Below are 18,016 nucleotides of genomic sequence, written 5' to 3' on the forward strand. Positions count from 1 at the left end.
CAGACGCTGGTCCCACTGCCGCCCCTTCCTTCATCGCCTGAATTCACATCTGGGTTGGCCAGGCGTTACAGTCAGGGGGGCTCCTGTTGGTGTCACCACGGCTCACATCCCACCGCGCTGTCAGGGCTTTCCGGGGCTTTGGCTTTCGTTTTATGATCGGAGATGAAAGCAGATCTTCTCGAGCTCACATTGCCTTTGCACAACAGTTCCTGGCAGCTTTTCCGTAATACTCTGCAAAAATATCTGATGTTTGTTATTTTGGAGCCTTGAGGAGGAATGCAGGAAGGCAGTGCATCCCTGCACGAAGCCCCGCGGGGCGCAGTGCTGCCTCGTAGGTGTCCTCACCCGCAGAGCACCACGTTTCAACAGCAGCATCGAGTCCTGGTCATTTCAGAAGCAACGATGTCGATGATGCTGTGATCACCGAGGAAACAGTGACTCTTAAATGCATCATTTGTACATACGTGTATGTAGATATATATAAAAATATATATAAATATATATTAAAAGATCTACCTTAACTTTTGTTTATCAATGAATAGACAGATGTTATAATTAAGAAATACACAGGAAAGCTAGGCTAAACAGGTGAGCGCACCAAAGAAGAATGAATGGAAAGCCTTCCCTTGTCCTGGGCTCACCGAGAGAACTCCAAGAGGAGCCACCTCCAGCAGAGATCCTTCCCCCCTGGCAGTCAGCTCTTAAGCGGGGTCTGGCAGAGGTGCAGCCAGGCTCCATCCGCTCCGGTGGCACAGCTGAATTGCCTGCACCTGTGGTCAGTCAGAGGTTCAGGCCGTGATTCAGCAGTTCCCACACGACTTTCTTAGCGTTTAAAGATATCTAACAGTGACAGAACGAGTTACGAGTGGGGTCCAAAAAGAACCCGTGGTGAATTCCTTTGTCTTTTCAAAACAGCGTTGTGCAAGGAGTGCCCACTGTGCCTCGAGTGCTCTGCAGCCATGCAGGAAGGGGTCCTTTAACCCTCAGCCCGGGTGTATTTATTTGCTTTTGCTCTTACCCGTTCCTCACCCGTAAGTGAGCAAAACTTTGTTTTTGACTTAACTTAGAGGGGTGTCGCTGTAGGGATGGGATGAAAAGACGCTTTTGGTGATTTTCGTTTGCAACAAACTCAAAGCAGCATTCCGAAGCGTCCCGTCGTTGTGACGCTGCAGCTCGCAGGGCCGTTCCGAGGCGGGGCTGCGGCTGTGGGTCGGGGGGCAGAAGCCCCGCACGGTGGGGGCAGCACCGGTTTGCGCAGCTTTGCTGCTTTCAGTGCTGGGGGAGACGGGCGCGGTGCCGCCGCCGTGTTCCCGCAGTCCGGGCCGAGGCGGTGCCGCATCCCTCGCCGCTCTCCTGCCTGCAGCCCTGGCACCGGCAGCGCTCACGTGCGTTCCCCGGCGAGCCCCTGGAAAGAGCTGGAGCGCATTCAGTCCACGCTTGGCCGGAGACAAAAAGCTTTTAAAGCCCCGGGTGAGGAATTTGAGACGCCACCGAAATTTGCTGAGAACACCTAGCAGGGCAGCGGGAGCCAGACTGCTGCTGTGCGAACGAACAGCGCCTGTCTCCATCTGCCCGGTGCAGACCCCGCGCCAGCTGCCATCCCGCGGCTCCTCGGCAGCTCCTCGCGGTGGGAACAGACCGGCAGCGCTGCTGCCTTGGGGGCCGCGTCCCCGAGATGCAGCGCCAGCGCGCGGCCTTTCCCCCCCCTGCCGGGGCTCCCGTCTCCGAGAGGCGGTGCTGAGGAGCGCGGGTGGCTCTGAGGGCATCCGGCATCCATGGTGCTGCGGGTCCTCAGCGCTACACCCAGAAATGCAGCTGGGGAGCGGGGCACAGCCTCTCTCTGGTGTTTGTGCTGGGAACCAGGATTACGTCGCTGCCCTCCTTCCGTCGGCGCTTTGGGAGCGCTCCCGAGCAGCGCCAGGAGGAGCAGCGCGCACTGCGGGCGTCCTCTGCCCGCTCCGGGGAGGCAGAAACTCGGCGCTCATTGGGGACGGTGCCGCTTGGAGCTGCCGGCTGAGCACAGGGCTGCCAGCCCCTGCCACTGCCGTGCCCGTCCCCTCGGGTAAGGTCGTGTCACCCTAGACAGACCCGAAGGTCCCGCTGCTCTCACCGAAGCAAATCCCCTTAACTGAGTGTCTAATTAATACCTAAAAATACAGCCCACAGCTGCTGCTGGAATCTGCCCTGCAGCAAAGGTAAGGTGAGAGCTGCGGCCCTGTGACCTTGGGGGAGTGACCCCAGCACTGTGCGGGCCCCCAGGTCGGGCTGGGAGCTCAGGCTGGGCCCAGGAGCTCTGCTCACCCTGGAGCTGTGGCTGTGCTGCTCGCCTGCCTGCCCCGTGCGTGCAGCCCTCCTGCTGTTGTGACCCCCTGAGGTTTTGGCAGACTGCAGCTGGCGGTGACTCTGTCCCCATGTAGTGTGATTACTTTCCTCTTTTCTCCTCTTCAGCGATGCAGCTCCGGCTGCAGCTCTGCCCTTGCTGGGTGTTGCCATTGCTCCCATTGCCACCATGGCCTCGTGCCCTCTCCCACACGGCCCCACTCCTCGCCGGGTGCTGCACAGCACAGTCTGAGGCTGTTTGCCATTCCCTGGGGTGCTGCTGCTCCAGTTGGGGATGGAAGGTTGCGATCCCTCCTGCTCCTCCCACGGGTCCCATCTCAGGGGCTCTGGGGCTCCCCAGTCTCTTTCACTCCTGATCTTCCCCCCGTCCCACCCATGTTAGCCTCCCATTTGGGACTGCGGCTTTGCTGAGCTCACTGTCACCAGCACATGGGTTGCGCCGGCACTGGTGGTGCTGGCAGAGCTGCAGACCCCGCTTGCTCCGTTGCCTGCAGTGAGGCTGAGGCTCTGGGTTCACTCCCCATTGTTGGCCCCAGTGTTACATGCCATGTCAGGTGCATCTTAGGACCAGCACAACCAACGCAAAGCGCACTGACAAAGCCAAGCGTTCTGAGCACCTCCATGGAGCAGCTGCTGCGGCACAGTTGGGGCCGTGTTGTATTCTGGGGGCCTCGGGGGTCGGGTCCTGAGCGTGGGGCTCTGCATCCCCAGGGATGTGAGGCAGAAGTACGGCTTCACGGCCCAGAAGGTTAATGATGCATCGCTCAGCCGTTCCCGCTGCCTTTTGCTGCTCCCTCGTTGCCTCTGCTGCTTTATTTATTTATTTGTGGGCAGTTTCACAGATTTCCCTTCTGGGTGACTCTGGAATTAACTCGATCAATGCACGCCCGATGAAGCAAAATGTGAATTTCCCCCGCAGTCAGGGCTGACTCAGGGACTGCTCCGCGCAGATGAAGGAGCGGCCGTGTGCGCTCTCCCAGAAAGAGGTCGTTTTTGCCCTCAGGGCTGCAAGCATTGCTCGGAAATTCAGAAAATCACCCAAACTTTGAATTTCAGATTTTTATTTCGGTGCCAGCCTGCTCCCCACCAGAGAGCACCAAGAGCTGCTGGGGGGTGGTGGGCAGGGGATGCCGCCGTCCCTCTCCTGATGCATCCCCCCCCAGCAGAGCTTTCTGCTTCCCCTGCTGTAAGGGTGGGAGGGCTGAGCACAGAGCTGTGACCCCCAGCGGAGCAAAGCCCCACAGATGGGGCGGAAAAGGAGCAGGAAATAAGAAAATAAAAACCAGAATTTCTGCCTTGTCCTCAGCCCAGGCTGTGAGATGGGCTGCAGGAGGGAGAAGGTGTGGGGCTGGGTGGGATGCGAATGGGCTTTTGTGGATCACAGCGTTCTGAAACCTTTTTTAATGTATTTCATTTTATCTTATTCTTTTGTTGACGTATTGATTCTCCTCCACTCCTCAGCCCCATCCCAGCCCACGGTGGGGGGAGGAAAGGGTCAGGGCTGGGGGTGGCTGCACAGAAAGCTGCTGTCTGGGCACTGCTGCCCCCCCAGGTCCCCCCCGTCCCCATGGTGTTTTCTTTAAAACAGAATATTATTAATACCCGCTCTATTTTTACCTGGCAGCCGGAGCTCACAATGGTGCGGGGGAAGATGCGAGGCAGCCGGCAGAGCTGAGCCTGGGGGCGGCTGCGCTGCACGGGGGGGCGCGGGGGGGTTCCACCCAATATAGCAGCGGAGGGGCAGAGCCGGGGCACCCCGAATCCCACACCTGTGCACAGTGGGGGCCGTAACCCCCCGCCCTATTGCAGCACTCAGGTGCTCCCCGTGCCCCGTCTCCACGCACGTGCCGTATCCCCCGCGCTGACGCTGCTCTCCCTCTGCCCCCAGGTCCCTCTGGACACAGCAGCCCCCTCCTCGCATCGCTGCCGATCCCCGGGCGGCCGCTGCACTCCCCGCTGGACATCAAACACTTCCTGACCTTCCGCCTCAACGGCGCATCCCCGCTCAACCTCTTCCCCAACTTCAACACGGTGAGTGCCTGCGGGGTTGGGGGGGGGGGCAGCTCCTCCCCTGCACCTCCTGAAGATCCCTCTTCCAACTCAGCCGGGTGATTTGTGGCCTAATTGCAGGGCAGCACGCCTGTGCCTTGTGCCTGTCCCTCCACCAGAGCAAATGCAGAGCCAGAGTGGGGTGAGGGGACAGCGGTAATGACCCCCCCCCAGCTGGTTCCTGCCCCATCTGCTGCTCTTAGAAAGCAAAATTAAGAAGGTGGTTTGTCTAAACCAAGATGAATGGGTTTGCTCCCGGAATCGATAGTAATAAAGTAGCTGTGGAGAGCGGTTTTTGGTTTTGAAATAAATAAAGGGGAAAAAGGGAGGAGGGGCAGCTCAGGGGCAGCTATGTGCGTCCCAGAGGGCTGAGGTGCGGCTGCAGCTTCTGCTGCTTCTCCTTCAGCCCCAGCGTGGGGCTGCCCGTCCCCCCCCCGCCCTGCACCGATCACTGATTCTCACTGCCCTTCTGTCAGTGCTCTGTGATTAAACGTGCTCCGAAGGTGCAAATTATCACCGAGATCTTCAAAGTCGGCCGTAGAAATGAAGTACCAGATCTGTGCTGCTGCCGAGTGGGGCTCAGGCACCTCGCTCCTCTAAATCGTTTTGAAACCCCGGCTTCCCTGCCTCTCCCCGTGCTGACAGGCAGGCGCACACGAGGGGAGGGCTTTTCGACGCCATTGCCGTGGCTGCTCTTTGTCTGTGTTTGTTTTCATTCATTGGGGTCAGGATTTAACTTGAAGCAGACTCCGTTTTGCTCAGTGTTTGCTTGCCCCCATCTTGGCACGTGCTCTGCAGAGCTCAAAAAAACCCGAAGAAATTGGAGAGCCGCTGCCGGAGCCGCGGTGCTGTGCGGGGCTGAGCCCTGAGCGCCACGCGGGGCTGCAGGGGAGGGGGCAGAAGGGCAGCGGTGTCACAGCGGGCTGCCTGAGCGCCGTGCTCAGCCCAGGGCTGCCGGTGCTGCTGGGACCAGCAGGGCTGGGTAACCTCACCCCTCTGCTGCGCAGGGCAGGAGCTGTTTGCAGCTGAGATGCGCTCTCGGAGCGGGTCACACAGCTCTCATGAACCCAGCAGATGTTTTACTCTGGAGCGAGCAAAACCTTTCTAAACTGAGCTCTTAAAGCAACAACAGGAGAAAAAAAAAAAAAAAAAGAAAAAAGAAAGAAAGAAAGAAAGAAAGAAAAAAAGCCTAGCACAATGCAGAAGGCACATTTCATGCTTGAAAGGCACTTTGCAGCCCTTGCGATGCTGCAAATCCGCCAGAGCCAGCAGCGCCCTGCAGATAGCAGAAGATGCAACCCGAACCGACGCTCCGTCCCCACGCCTTCCCGCGCCGACCTCGGCGGCCGGCAGGAAGTTCGGCTCAGAGATCTCTATTTATACCGGTAGGAACACAGCGATAAAGAACGCAACCTGAGTCGCTGAGGACTGGCTATAAAGCCGGGACCTCGGCGCTGCCGTGCCCGACCCACCTCTGCTCTGCGTGCGGCAGCCGGGCGCTCCCAGGTTGCGCTGCAGAGCTGAGGGCAGGGATGCGCCCGCAGGAGCCGGTAGGAGCGCAGCACCCGGACGCAGCGGGGTCCCTGGGGGGGGGGCTGCTGCTGGTTGGAAATAGCAGAGTGGAGAGGAGCTGATGGTGTGTTTGTGTTCCGTTCGATGGGAAGGACAGAGGCTCCCGGGGGGAGCTGAGGGCGCTGTGGGCAGCGCTGTGGTGCGGTGCCCCGGATGCCCTTTGGAGATGCGGTGCCTGCAGTCGTTCGTGGGGAGCAGGGAAGGCCACGGAGCTGTGCAGCCGCGTCTGGGGGTCACAGAGCGGCCTGGAGGGAGCTGTGGGGCAGAGCGGAGGCAGAGGTTGGGTCGGTGCTGAGCACTGGGCAGGTGGGAGGAGCAGCGAAGGGCTCGGAGCAGCCCAGCAAGGAGAGGGGGCTGCGGTGCTCCAATGTGTGGGACAGAGCAATCACCCCCAGTATTGACGCCAGTGGGGTTCCCTTACCCAGAGCATCCAGAACAGAAAGTGAAATTCCCTGAGAGGCTGCAATTTAGTGTTAATTAACAGGAAATGGCTGACACATAGCAGCAAGGACCCCTCCTCGCTAAATACCGACTTCTCTGGCACTCATCCCTGTGGGAGGGGGCAGAACGGCCGCTGATCAGCCCCATCCCACAGCCCAGAGCTGCACAGGTTGGGGCTTTTTTCCCACCTGTGCCTGGAAGAGAAGGAGCTGCAGGCTGCAATGTGGCTGCCGGGTGCAGCAGCATCTTCACCATCTGCAGACTGCTCCGCTTCGCCACCGAACCCCAAATCCTCTTCATTTATATTCCAGATAAGTGAGCAAAACCTCGTAGCAAAGAGGCTCTTCATTAATCACCCGCCTTCACCATTCTGCTCACTTCTGGAATGGAATTTGGGGTCTTGATAATGGCTCTGTTGTCCAGGCATGTGCCTCGAAGACTGATGCACCTGTCTCAGCAACTAAATAGCTCTGCAGAGAAATACGATCGCCTCAAACCCCGGCCTCCACTGACAGCAGGACTCAGATAAGATAATCTTCCTATGCCACGGGGTAGTGGAACAATACTTGCATTATAGATTATAGCCACGCTCCAACAAAGAGCTTATTCTTATTTCCCCCCCTTAATAAATGCATTTTGTTTAAAACAATTATGGCTCCTCGAACAAGTTTGCTGGCTCGGCGGAGGGATGACGCTGAGCACTGGGGAGGGACGGGAATGGTGGGGGCTGCCTGGGGGCTGTCAGCACCCGCACGCATCGGCCCAACGGCAGCCCCTGGCAGCAGCCCCCGCTCTGCCCTTGAATGGCAGTGAGGAAAGACGCCGCTCCCAGCAATCGTTGGAGCTGTTCCCCATGCAGGTGTCCTGCAAAGTGCTGGGGCTGCCGGGGCTGCTGAGGTGCAGTGCAGTTGGTAGCATTGTAATGGGACTGCGGCAGGCAGAACGCGCCTTGTGGGGACGGGGGACTGGCTCTGCACGGGCAGAGTGACACCCAGTGACAGCCTGTCACACCCAGCTTCCCTCTGCCAGACATCAGTGGGCGTTTGGGCCCTGCGGCTCAGTGGGGTGTGAAGGATGGTTCAATAAGAGACATAGAGAAGTGATGATACAGAGCACCCCGTGGAGAGGCCAGAAATAAGGTTGCACACGCAAGGTCACGTATGTGAAGGGAGCTCACAGGTTGATCCGTGGGCCCAGGCCGTTCCTGGAAGCCAGGAGCTCCCGGTGAGCACAGCGGTGCAGCACTGCAGCCCCGGTGCCAGCCCACAACACCCCGTGCTTCCCTTTGCAGATGGACCCGGTGCAGAAGGCCGTGATCAGCCACACCTTTGGCGTGCCTGCCCCGCTCAAGAAGAAGCAGTTCATCTCCTGCAACATCTGCCACCTGCGCTTCAACTCCGCGGTAAGTCGGGCTGCGATGGCCTGCTGTCCCTCAGCTCTGCCAGGCGGTGTCCCCGCGGCTGCAGCTCTCCCTTCTCCCGTTCCCATTTCTGTCTTCCTGCTCCCCGTCATTTTGTGCAGCTCTGCTCCCTGCTGCCTTACTCCTGTGTTTGTGCTCCAGCTGTGTCATCAGCTCATGCGGTTTCCATCTGCTCCTTGGAGCTGGATGCGCTCTCCCTGTGCTGGCCTCCCAGCACTCTGCTGCACAGGTGGTTTGGGTGTTTTTTTTTTCTTCCCTAAATCCCTTCATTCAAAGTAAATCAACCACCTTGAAGAGGGGAGGAAGGAAACGTTCATTGATCCCTGCAGTAATGAATTGCACGCAGTTGATCTTTTGTGGTGAGAACTGATTAAACAGTTGGAAAGGGAATTCTCATTCAGATCCAAGCAGCACCTGGAGAAGAGGTTCACAGCAGCAGCTCAGAGCCCCTCTGTGTGTTAATGGGCGGATCTGGGGACTGAGCTTTGCGCTGCTGGGCTGGCGCTGTGCTGTGCTCTGCCCCGGCCACCCAGACACCCTGAGGGCTCCCATCCCTGTGAGAAGGGGATGGTTTGCAGGGATGGTTTGCAGGGATGGTTTGCAGGGATGAGTGGCTTCAGAGAGGTCATAGTCAGCCGTTCTACTCATCTGTGCTGCTGCTCCATCACGTGCAGGGCTGGGAATGAGGCAGAAGGCTCTGACTGTGGTTCATCTGCTCGAGCCAGAGCTGCTCCCACGGCACCCATGGGTGCTGCACCCAGCGGGGAGCACTGAGCTGGCTCCGAGTTCCACTGCTGCGCACGGAGAGATGGAGAGATGGGCGCCGTGTGGCTGTGCTGCCTCAGCAGAGCCCCGCTGCGGGAGCTGCTCCTCCAGCCACAGTCAGCTTCTGCCGGCTTAATTATTTTGCCTGGCAACCGAGCGGCGCGGGGAGCGGCTTTCATCTGGGAGGAGCTCTGCCGTTCCAGGTGCGGGATGGCGATGCTCGCCGCAGCCCCCCGCGCTGCTCGCGCTGACCCCGCGCCCCGGGCCGCTCCTGCGCTGCGCTTCCCTCGGGTTCCCCGGCCCGGGGTGACGGCCGTGTGCGGCCGCTGCATGCTGACCTACTTGCGCTGCGGCCCGGCCCCGTCCGAACCGCGTTATCTGATGGAAGTCGATTGTGTTTGCTAATGAGGCTCTGCTCGGCCCGTGCGCTTGGATGGGCCTTTTTTCTTTCCCACGGACCCGCGCCGCCCGGCTCCCGGCCGCCGTTCCCTGCCCTCGGGATGCGGTGGGCAAAGCTGCTCCCCGGGCGCCGGGAGCAAATTAATCCGTGCTGCTCAGCGGTAGTGTCTTAATTCACGTTGGATTTAGCTTCCATAAATTGCCCAACTGCGGTTGTTTTCGGCGACAATGCAGCATTGTCTGTGACCGCTCAGTACACCAGTGTGTGGGTTCCTCTCTTTGTGGATGTTTTTATCTGCTCCGTGCAGGCGTGGACCCATCGATGTGCACTTCATTATTCAGCGTTCTCTGGGAGAAAGGAGCCCGTGAATGTAAATTGCATGTTAGATGCCCGCTGGGTTACAATGGGAGATGTGTCCTCCCCACCGATGCGTTTTTTAATTTTGTTTTTACAGCTTGCCGTGCATTGTGTGTTTCTGGAGCCATGCATTTATCTGAAGGCTTCTTTCAGAAGTGGCTCGGTGCATTTAATCAGAGTGGGATCCTTATCTTGGCTTTGCAGTGCAGCGGTGGCTTAGCACAGTGATGCCTTGAGTGCACGTGTGTGCAGAGCGGTGTGAGAGGGGAAAAGTAGCTCTGTGCCACAGCTGGCCAAGTGTGTCACATCCAGGGGTGGGTGGCACTGGGCGCTGCGCAGCCGGCCATGTGCTGGGGGCTGTCTGAGCTGCCACTGCCAGGACTGCCCCTCACCCACCTGTCCGTCTGTCCATCCTTCTGTCCGTCCGCAGCACCGATGCAGTGTCCCCCTCTGTCTCTCCCACAGAACCAGGCAGAAGCCCATTACAAAGGCCACAAGCACGCCCGGAGGCTGAAAGCCATTGAGGCCATGAAGAGCAAGCAGAAGGCAGTGGGGGCCACGGGCAGGGACAGCACGGCCGACTTCACCCCCAGTCTGGAGGGTGGTGAGGATCCCAGCGGTGCAGGTATGGGCAGGGCTGCAGCGCAGCCCCAGCGCTGTGCGATGACCTGCTGCTCCTGGTGGTGCAGCAGGAACCCAACGCACTTGGGGCAGCACTGTGTGCCCGAGCTTCCCTCAGCCGTCAGCTGCAGAGCGCAAGGAGGGGCGGGGATGTGTGAGTGTGTCACAGGCCTGCTTCCACCTCGGGGTCACAGCCTGGCTGCGGACACAGGGCAATGCTGGCTTGTCCATGCACTGCTCAGTGATCTGCAGCTGAAGTGTGGCTTTGGTTTCAAGTTATTCTGTGTTTGCTTGCTGCTGGGTGTTGGGATGGGAATGCTCGGCAGAGGCTGCACTCAATTCTGCACCTGCAGCACTGCACGCTGTGAGAGGAGCGCCTTGAGCCCCTGCCTGGGGACTGTGGGTGGGATCCGGCCCTGCTGCTGGCCCTGCAGCACCCGCCCCTGTTTGCAGCTCCCACCCTGCAGTGCTCTGGTGCTTTCCCCGTGTTTGGTCTTTCTGGGTGATGTTTATAAACACAGATAATGGCTGTGGCAACAAAGTCTTCCCTGCCCAACCGCGGAGTCTGCAGGTGCCTGCGCACACCCTCAGGGCTGTTGCAGATAAAAGCTGTGATGCAGCACCGGGGCAGAACCTCCCCCTCAGAGCAGAGAAGAGCCCCTGGGCCAGGCTCGGGGCTGCTGCCTGAAATCCCCGTTCAGGAAAAGAGAGCTTTTGCCCCCGGCTGATTTCTCCTCCCCCCCCCCTTCTCCCTCCCTTCCCACCAGCTCCCTCCAGCGACCCCAAGGAGGCGGACGGCGAGAGCCCCGACGTGGCGCTGCCGCCCGGCTCCGAGCAGCCGCCCGCAGAGCTGCCAGGCAGCGCCGCCCCGCTGGGCTCCCCGCCGCCCTCCGAGCCGTCCGAGGCCGCGTCCGACGCCGCCAGCATCACCTCCTCGGCCGCGCACGGGGCGGAGGCGCAGACGGCCGAGTCGGGCAGCAGCGGCGGCTCAGCGCCCGACAGCGAGAAGGAGGGCAGGAAGGGCAAACAGCACCTGTACTGCCCCACGTGCAAGGTGACCGTCAACTCGCTGTCCCAGCTGGAGGCTCACAACACGGGTAAGGGCAGAGCCCGGGTGCGGGATCCGCGCAGAGCCACGCGGCCTTGCGAGTTAATGAATGTTGTTTTCATTAAAAAGGTTGAATTAAGGTGGCTTGCAAACATAAGCGGTGGCGTTTTACCTACGCTGCGGCTTAAGAAGTGAATTCTAGCAAGATCAGAAGCTCCCTCATTGTTCGTGTAGCTTAATTAAAGACCTTTTCAGATAGATTTATTGAAGCGATTGGAGGCCGCTTTGTATTCTGTTGCAGTTCAGCCCTAACCTGACAGCAGTGGGAGTGCCAGGACCTGCCCGGAGCCCGGGGCTGGGCGGCCTTTTGGGAGCCACGCGGGGAAGTGAATGAGCCCCACAGCGCCGCTCCCCCGACCGAGCCCCCAGAGCCCCCCCGCTCCCCCCAGCTCCGCAGTGCCGCAGTCTCTGCAGCGCCGGCTCCATCTGCACGCGATGCTCAGCCCGAGCAGCCCCGATCCTAACGGGGGGAGCCCCCCCGCCGCAGCGGGAGCTGGGAGCCAGCAGCCCCCGCCGCAGGGCTTAGCTGCAAACGTGTCCTTTGGCTTTTGTCAGCTCCGGTTACAAAGACGGGCGCTGATTTGAGGAGGAAGAACAAACAAACAAAATGTTCGCAGGCTGCTGCTCCGGCTGTCACGCAGCGCCGAGCTCAGGCTCTTTGCTTAACGCCTTAAGAAATAGAAGGAATTAGCGGGAGCTTGAATTACCTGCCCTCGCTGGGAAGGGGCGGACGCAGCGCGCCGCCCCCAGGTGTGCGGGATTTGGGGCTCGCCTTCCCTGCCCCCCGGGGCCCCACTGAGCAAATCCCGGCTCTGTGCCGGCACCGCTCTGACCTTGGGCGCAGCGCAGGTGCTGTGCTAATGCTCGGGGATGGCGACGGCTCCCGGACGCGCTGAAAACAGCCATTTCTCCAAAGGTCTGACGTGTGGAAGGAGTTGGGGGGAGGCATCTCTGGGAGCAGCTGGTTTGCGGTCTGGAGCTTGGCAGGGGCTGGGAATGGGCTGCTGCATCCCAGGATGGGTTGGGACGGGGTCTTGCTGCAGAGGGACGGAAGGTTTGGTGTTTGCTGAGCGCCTCTCCGTCCCCAGGTGCCAAGCACAAATCCATGCTGGAAGGACACAGCGCCCAGTTGCGGCGCGGCCGGGGGAAACTGCTGGCCCGGGCAGGGCACAAAGCCAAGAGAATCGGCAACAAGGGCAGCATCAACATCCAGAACAAGGCGTTCCACTGCCAAGTGTGCGAGATCTACGTGAACTCCGAGACCCAACTCAAACAGGTAATGGCACTGAGCCTCAGCTGTGCACTTCCCCTGGGAAACGCAGAGCTTCGGGGAGCATCTGTCAGCATGAAGCCCATGGGAGAGGAGCATCTCTTAAGTCCTGGGTTTTATGGGACTCATCCCTTTGAAATCCCTCCCTTAAGCCAAGGGGAATCTGCATGTGTTCGCCATAGCCCTGTGGGTTTTCCCTGCTGTGTGGAAAACGCAGGATTGGTGGGGGTCAGAGGGCACCAGCTGTGCCCATGGTACCCATCGCTTGGCCCTCGTCCTCTTGCAGCACATGAGCAGCCGGCGGCACAAGGACAGGCTGGCCGGGAAGCCGCCCAAGCCCAAGTACAGCCCCTACAACAAGCTGCAGAAGAACGCTGCCCTCGCAGTGAGTATTCTCAAGGTATTTGTCTCCCAGCAAATCACCCACCCGCTGGCTGCCTGCAACACCCAACTGCATGACACATCTCCTGCTATAAGACACACGGTTGTTCTCAAAGCCTCCGTTCCTTGCACCCCACAGATCCCCCTGTGGGAGGACTGTGAGCTGAGAGGAGGCTCTGGTTTTCCTTCTTGTGACGGAAAGCACAGGGAGAGCTCAGCCCTCTGGCAGCAGCATTCTGAGCAGCTGCGGTATTTGGGGTCCTTCCACCTGGCTCACATTTGGCAGCTGATTGAGTGCCTGGGGTTGGCATAGTTCAGCTGAACCGAGCCCAAACGTTTATCTGCAGAGACCTGGGGCTCCCTGCCTGGTGTGGCGGGGAGCTGGCAGAAATACCAGCCTAGGAGTCGGGGAGCAGCAGGCAGGGGGAGCCGGGGCAGAGTGTGGGGCCGGGGCCTCCCAGTGCTGGGGCTGCGCTTTGTGTTTGCTGCGGACACCGCAGGGCTGCTGCAGGGGCTGCTCTGAGCTGTTGCAGCCATCATGAGGTCTCCTCTCCCTCCCGCAGTCCAAGCTGGCTCTGCAGAAGCACCTCACCAAGACGCTCGCGACGCGCTTCCTGCCCAGCCCGCTCACCACGGCTGTGTGCGCCATGCCTGGGCCTCTCGCCCTGCGCCCGGCCGCTGCCACCACGCTCTTCCAAGCCCCGATCCTCGGACCAGCCCTATTCCGAACGCCTCCAGCCCACGTCCGCACCACGCCGGGCCCCATCGTCTTTGCGCCCTATTAGAGCCGCTCGCCGGGGTCCATCGGCCGTGCCATGGGGCTGCACGGGGCACCGACTGCTCTCCTGGCTGATGGGAAACCGTAGCAGTAGGCATCGACCCAGGCTTCCCCTTTGCTTCCAGCTGGCTCCCGTTGGTGTGCAATGCTCCGCCGGAGCCCAGCCCCACCGTGCCCCCTCCTGCCGCTCCCCCCGCCCATGCTGGCCCTGCAGCGGTTGGGCCATGTGGGGTGAGGATGGTGCTGGAGCCACCAGGACCTTGCTGTGCTTCTTGTCTGCCTCCCAGTTCCCAGATCGAGAGGAGAGGAGAGGAGCTGGCTGGTCCCCCAGGGGTGGAGCAGCCCTGGTCCCCGCTGGTCTCATCTGTCCCACGCCAAAGAGCCATCGGCCATGGTGGTCACATCCTCACTCTGAGAGCAATAGGCAAAGCCTGGGACTCCCTCCTCTGCCCTCTGAAAGCACACAGCCTTTCTCCCAGGCATCCCGAGAAGCACAGAATTTGGGCACAGGCTCTGCTCCCATCTGGTTTGCGCTCCCTGAGGTGGGAAGGAGGGGACGCTGTGCTCTGAGCCCTGCACCTCAGTCCCACCCCTGGGGGGACAATCCCGCCCCTACCTCAGGGGAGATGCTGTGAGGCTTCGTGAATGTCCCCAAAGCACTTTTGGTTCTCCAGAGGAAGGCGCTGTCGTTGCTCACCATCCACCCCATCCCCATTAGGAGCTTCCAAGGAGTTTGTGACTCTGCCAAGCGAAGGCGTCCTGGCAGCCCAGACAATCAGGGAGGAAGGAGCAGGCACTGGCAGTCTCCCTCAGATGCTCTCTTTTCACTGTGCTCAGAAGGCCCAGCGAGGACCTGGTCTGAAAACTGTATCTGCAGCTCTCTGCGTTCCCAGTGCTGCTGTAAATAGAAACCTGCAGGAAAGTCACAACCCAAATGGACCTCATGCCGGAGTGACGACCCACCCCGATCTATGCAATCCCACGGGAGCAGCTGGCTCGTTGTTTGCTGTCTACATTTTTGGTGCTCAGTCTGTAGGGCTGGGGGTGTTGTTTGGAGCAGAAAGGACACAAAGCAACACTCAGCTCTGTGCAGGTGGTTCCTCTGCTGTGCTGTCCCCTCCCATCCCCAGGCCGGGTGCTGGCACAGAGACCTCTGCAGCATCCCGGCACGCGGCTGTGTTCTTGCCTAGCCCTTGGGATGAGGTGGTTTTGCACATCTGGGAATCCACACGCACAAGCGCACATATCTGATGTCTTGGCCATAAGCAACACGTGGATTTCAGGAGGATTTTGCCCAGTGTGCACCACCAGTGCTCAGGATGAGGTCTTGGAGGTGTACGGGGACCTGCTGCCACCTAATGCTTCTGTTCCCAGAGCTAGGAACCTCGGGTGACAGCAGGGACCGCTGCATGGAGGGAGCAGCCGCTGGGTCCCGCTGGCACAGAGCTCAGCTCCCACATCCAGAAGGCATTCTGCTCACACCATGGGCAGTGCTCAACCATGGAGTGCTGCTGCTGTGTTTTCCGTGCAGAAGAGTACAAATGAGCATGTGGGTATGGATTTATCTGCTCAGGGCATCTCCCTCTACCTCAGGGAAGGACGGGGAGAGAGGGCACCAAGGGAGGGGGGATCATGTATGGAAAGATCAGAGTAGCCACAAGGTCCTGAGGTGGCGGGGAGGCCTGCTTAAGAGAGCAGCTGCTGGTAGAAGGCTACTGCAGCAGTGGCCTCAGCAGGGAGATGGAGCGGGGCCCACCAGCCTGGGGGACACGTGTGGCCCAGACCAGGAGACAACCCCACATCTCCCAGGACAGGACGGGGGGTGGCTGGGGCCCACAGGCAGGAGGATGTGGCTCTGACAGCATCTCAGTGCCAAGCAGCCTGCAGCCACCCAGGCCCCCACCGCCTCACTGTGCTCTTCTCCAGGCCTCCTCTCAGCTCTGGCTGCAGCGGTGGCCGTGCTGCAGCCTGCAGGAGCAGCTGGGCACCACTGGGTTGCTTCCCCTGCAATTCGTTTCAAAAAGCCTGTGCTGGAGCCAGCAGTGGCTGCTCCTGCCACCTCTCCACCAGTGGAGTCCTGATACACTCCTACACTTGGCACTTTAACCCTTGAAAGCCATTCCTTCTAATAACAATAATACTGCAGTGAGCTGCGTAAGAACATCCTGCCTCTATCGCATCCCCTTCGCCTCCACAAACCCCTCCCTGCCCCCGTGCAATCCAAAGCATTTCTGCCTTTGACTTAGCATATGCTGTGCTAGATAGTAGGGCATAGTCCATAGCGCTCAGTAAGACGTGCCCCTCTGTAAATAACCTTGGAGTGATGTGAAGTTTGATTCCAAAAAAAAAAAAAAAACCAACAAAAAAGAACACAGAAAAATGGAATAACAGACTCTAGGGACTTGGCCAGTACCCCTCCTGTAATGTTCATTGTATATTTTTGATGTACTATAACTGTTGGGGAAAAAAAAAAGGAAAATATTTTGATAATTGAATCTCATCGCTTTATTGTGGTACTCAGTAAATAAAAGGAACAAGTATAAACAAGCCAGGGCTTTCTCATCATTTTTTTTTCCTAGATCCAGACTTGCCAAAGGGAGCAAAGTGTTGCTGGGCAGGACTGGGACAGCATCCTTTTGTTTCATGGTGGTTCTGAGGCATCACAGCCGTGGGGTGGTGAGAGCTGCCCCTGTGTGTGCATGGGCCGAGCACAGCCCCATGCCTCCCGGGTCAGGACTGGGTCTGCCCTCAGCAAAAGAGCACTGCAGAATGCAGTGCACCGTGAGATGTGGGGGCTGAGCCTGCCCTCAGGAACAGCACCTTGCCTGCTCCACACTGTGCATTTCCTGGGGCAGGAGGCTCACCTGCATGCAGCTTGGCCAAGGACTGAATATTCCTGCGTGTCGGGGTGCAGAGGACACGGCCAGGTAAGGAGCAACCTGCTGACACAAAGCTGCAGCACCACAGGGCCAGCTGGGGTCGGACAAGGAGACTGGGGAGGCACAGCCCTCAAATGGGTTCTTCTCATGTGGATCAGTACAAGAGAGCAGCTCTTGAGAGGGGGAAATCTTTTCCTATGGCCTGGCTGTACTCAGATGTGAAGCTGATCCCAGGCTGCTGGGCTCCTCGGGGGCAGCATGAAGCCCCCAGGTGTCAGCCTGTGCCCTGAGAGCAGAGGGGTGCACTTGGTGAATCCTGGCTTTCCTGCAGCGCCTTAAACACCGGCAGGGCCTGGGCAGTGAAAACAGCTCTTGTATCAGTACAGGGAGATGGGTCACCTCTCTCCTCCTCAGAGACCATCCCCAGCCCTGGGAAGTCCACTCCTCATGCAACCAGGCTTCCTGCAGGCTCCATAGCACCAAAGAGGCTCAGCAGGAGATACGTGCAAGGGAAGGAGAGAGGTGAGGGACAGGAGGTGGCATCGAAGAGCAAGACGAGGCTCAGCCATCCACAGACCCGCTGCCCTTGTTCTTGCGGCTCAGGGGAAAAGCAGACTTGCTTTGTGGCTGCGTCATCTTACTGGCCAGGTAGATGAAAGGCTCAATCAACGTGCGCCGGTCAGCCACGGACACTTCCCACAGCTTCACCTTCTCACCCTTGGCCCAATGCTGGGCTGCATCGTGGTCCACCCGGCGCTGCTCCTGCAGGTCACATTTATTGCCCAAAACCACAATAGTGACCTGTTCACAAACAGGGGAGAAAAAAGCCCAGCCGGTAACGAAAGCAGAGCTGAGCAGTGCTGCTTTGGCAACGCCTTCAGTGCCAGGCCCTGCCCACGCAAAATTCCCCCTTTCAGAACACCTTTCTTTGGGCAGTTTCACCCTTCTGCTTGGGTTTGTTTCAAACCAGCTGCAAACTGGAAGGGCCCATCGAGCAGCTGCGCATGCAGCACTGCAGAGCCCTGCAGGAAAAGTCCCACCTGGGCAGCCGAGATCCCAGTCAACACCAGTAAGACCAACAGCCCCTTATGGAGCAACCGAAGCAGCAGATCGCTGTTCTCCGCTTTCACGGCCGGCCCTTCCGACCAGCAGCCGCGGAATCAGGGCAAAGAGCCGCCCAGCACAGCAGCCCCCCGCCAAAGGACGGCAGCAGCGCTCACCTCCTTCTTGTCCTTGCATTTGTCGATCTCCTTCTTGAGGAGCTCCACCCGTTTGAAGGACTCCTTGCTGTCGGTGCTGTACACCAGCACGTAGCCGTCGGTGCAGGAGAAGCAGTGCTTGGGCAGCTCCAGGCCGTCCCGCAGCCCCCGCGTGTCGTAGAAGCGGACCTGCTCGCGCACGCCGCGGTCCGTCTCGATGGAGCCCACGTAGATGTCCTCCTGCGTCTCGATCATCTCGGAGCCTGCGGGGCGGACAGCGGGGTGACGGGGCGTCCGGAACCGCGCAGCCCCGCGCCCGGCCCGGCACGCACCGACCACGTGGTTTCCGTACAGCAGCTGCTCCAGGATGGCGGTTTTGCCCACCGCGGCCTGCCCGCACACCACCACCTTGCAGCTCTTCCCCATGCCGCCTGAG

At 59.5% G+C, this 18,016-nt stretch overlaps 2 protein-coding genes across 2 annotated transcripts in view; one reads left to right on the forward strand and one right to left on the reverse strand.

Annotated features, from left to right (window-relative positions):
- Positions 1-13,509, forward strand: part of ZNF385C (zinc finger protein 385C) — a gene marked incomplete at both ends in the record, with an annotated part of 50,790 nt that extends 37,281 nt beyond the window's left edge. The window contains 7 exon segments of the mRNA XM_079547134.1: positions 4,229-4,371; positions 7,694-7,804; positions 9,810-9,969; positions 10,733-11,062; positions 12,162-12,349; positions 12,630-12,743; positions 13,288-13,509. Coding sequence (XP_079403260.1) covers positions 4,229-4,371; positions 7,694-7,804; positions 9,810-9,969; positions 10,733-11,062; positions 12,162-12,349; positions 12,630-12,743; positions 13,288-13,509 — 1,268 coding nt within the window.
- A 3,433-nt stretch (positions 13,510-16,942) lies between these two features.
- On the reverse strand, positions 16,943-18,006 carry NKIRAS2 (NFKB inhibitor interacting Ras like 2; the record flags this gene model as incomplete). Its single annotated transcript, XM_079547171.1, has 2 exons — positions 16,943-17,182; positions 17,602-18,006. The coding sequence occupies 2 exons, from the start codon at positions 18,004-18,006 to the stop codon at positions 16,943-16,945; spliced, it is 645 nt and encodes a 214-aa protein (XP_079403297.1).
- Between the last annotated feature and the right edge of the window lie 10 nt (positions 18,007-18,016).

This window comes from Tetrao urogallus (genome assembly GCF_951394365.1).
Source record: "Tetrao urogallus genome assembly, chromosome: 26".
NCBI classification, from domain to species: domain Eukaryota; kingdom Metazoa; phylum Chordata; class Aves; order Galliformes; family Phasianidae; genus Tetrao; species Tetrao urogallus.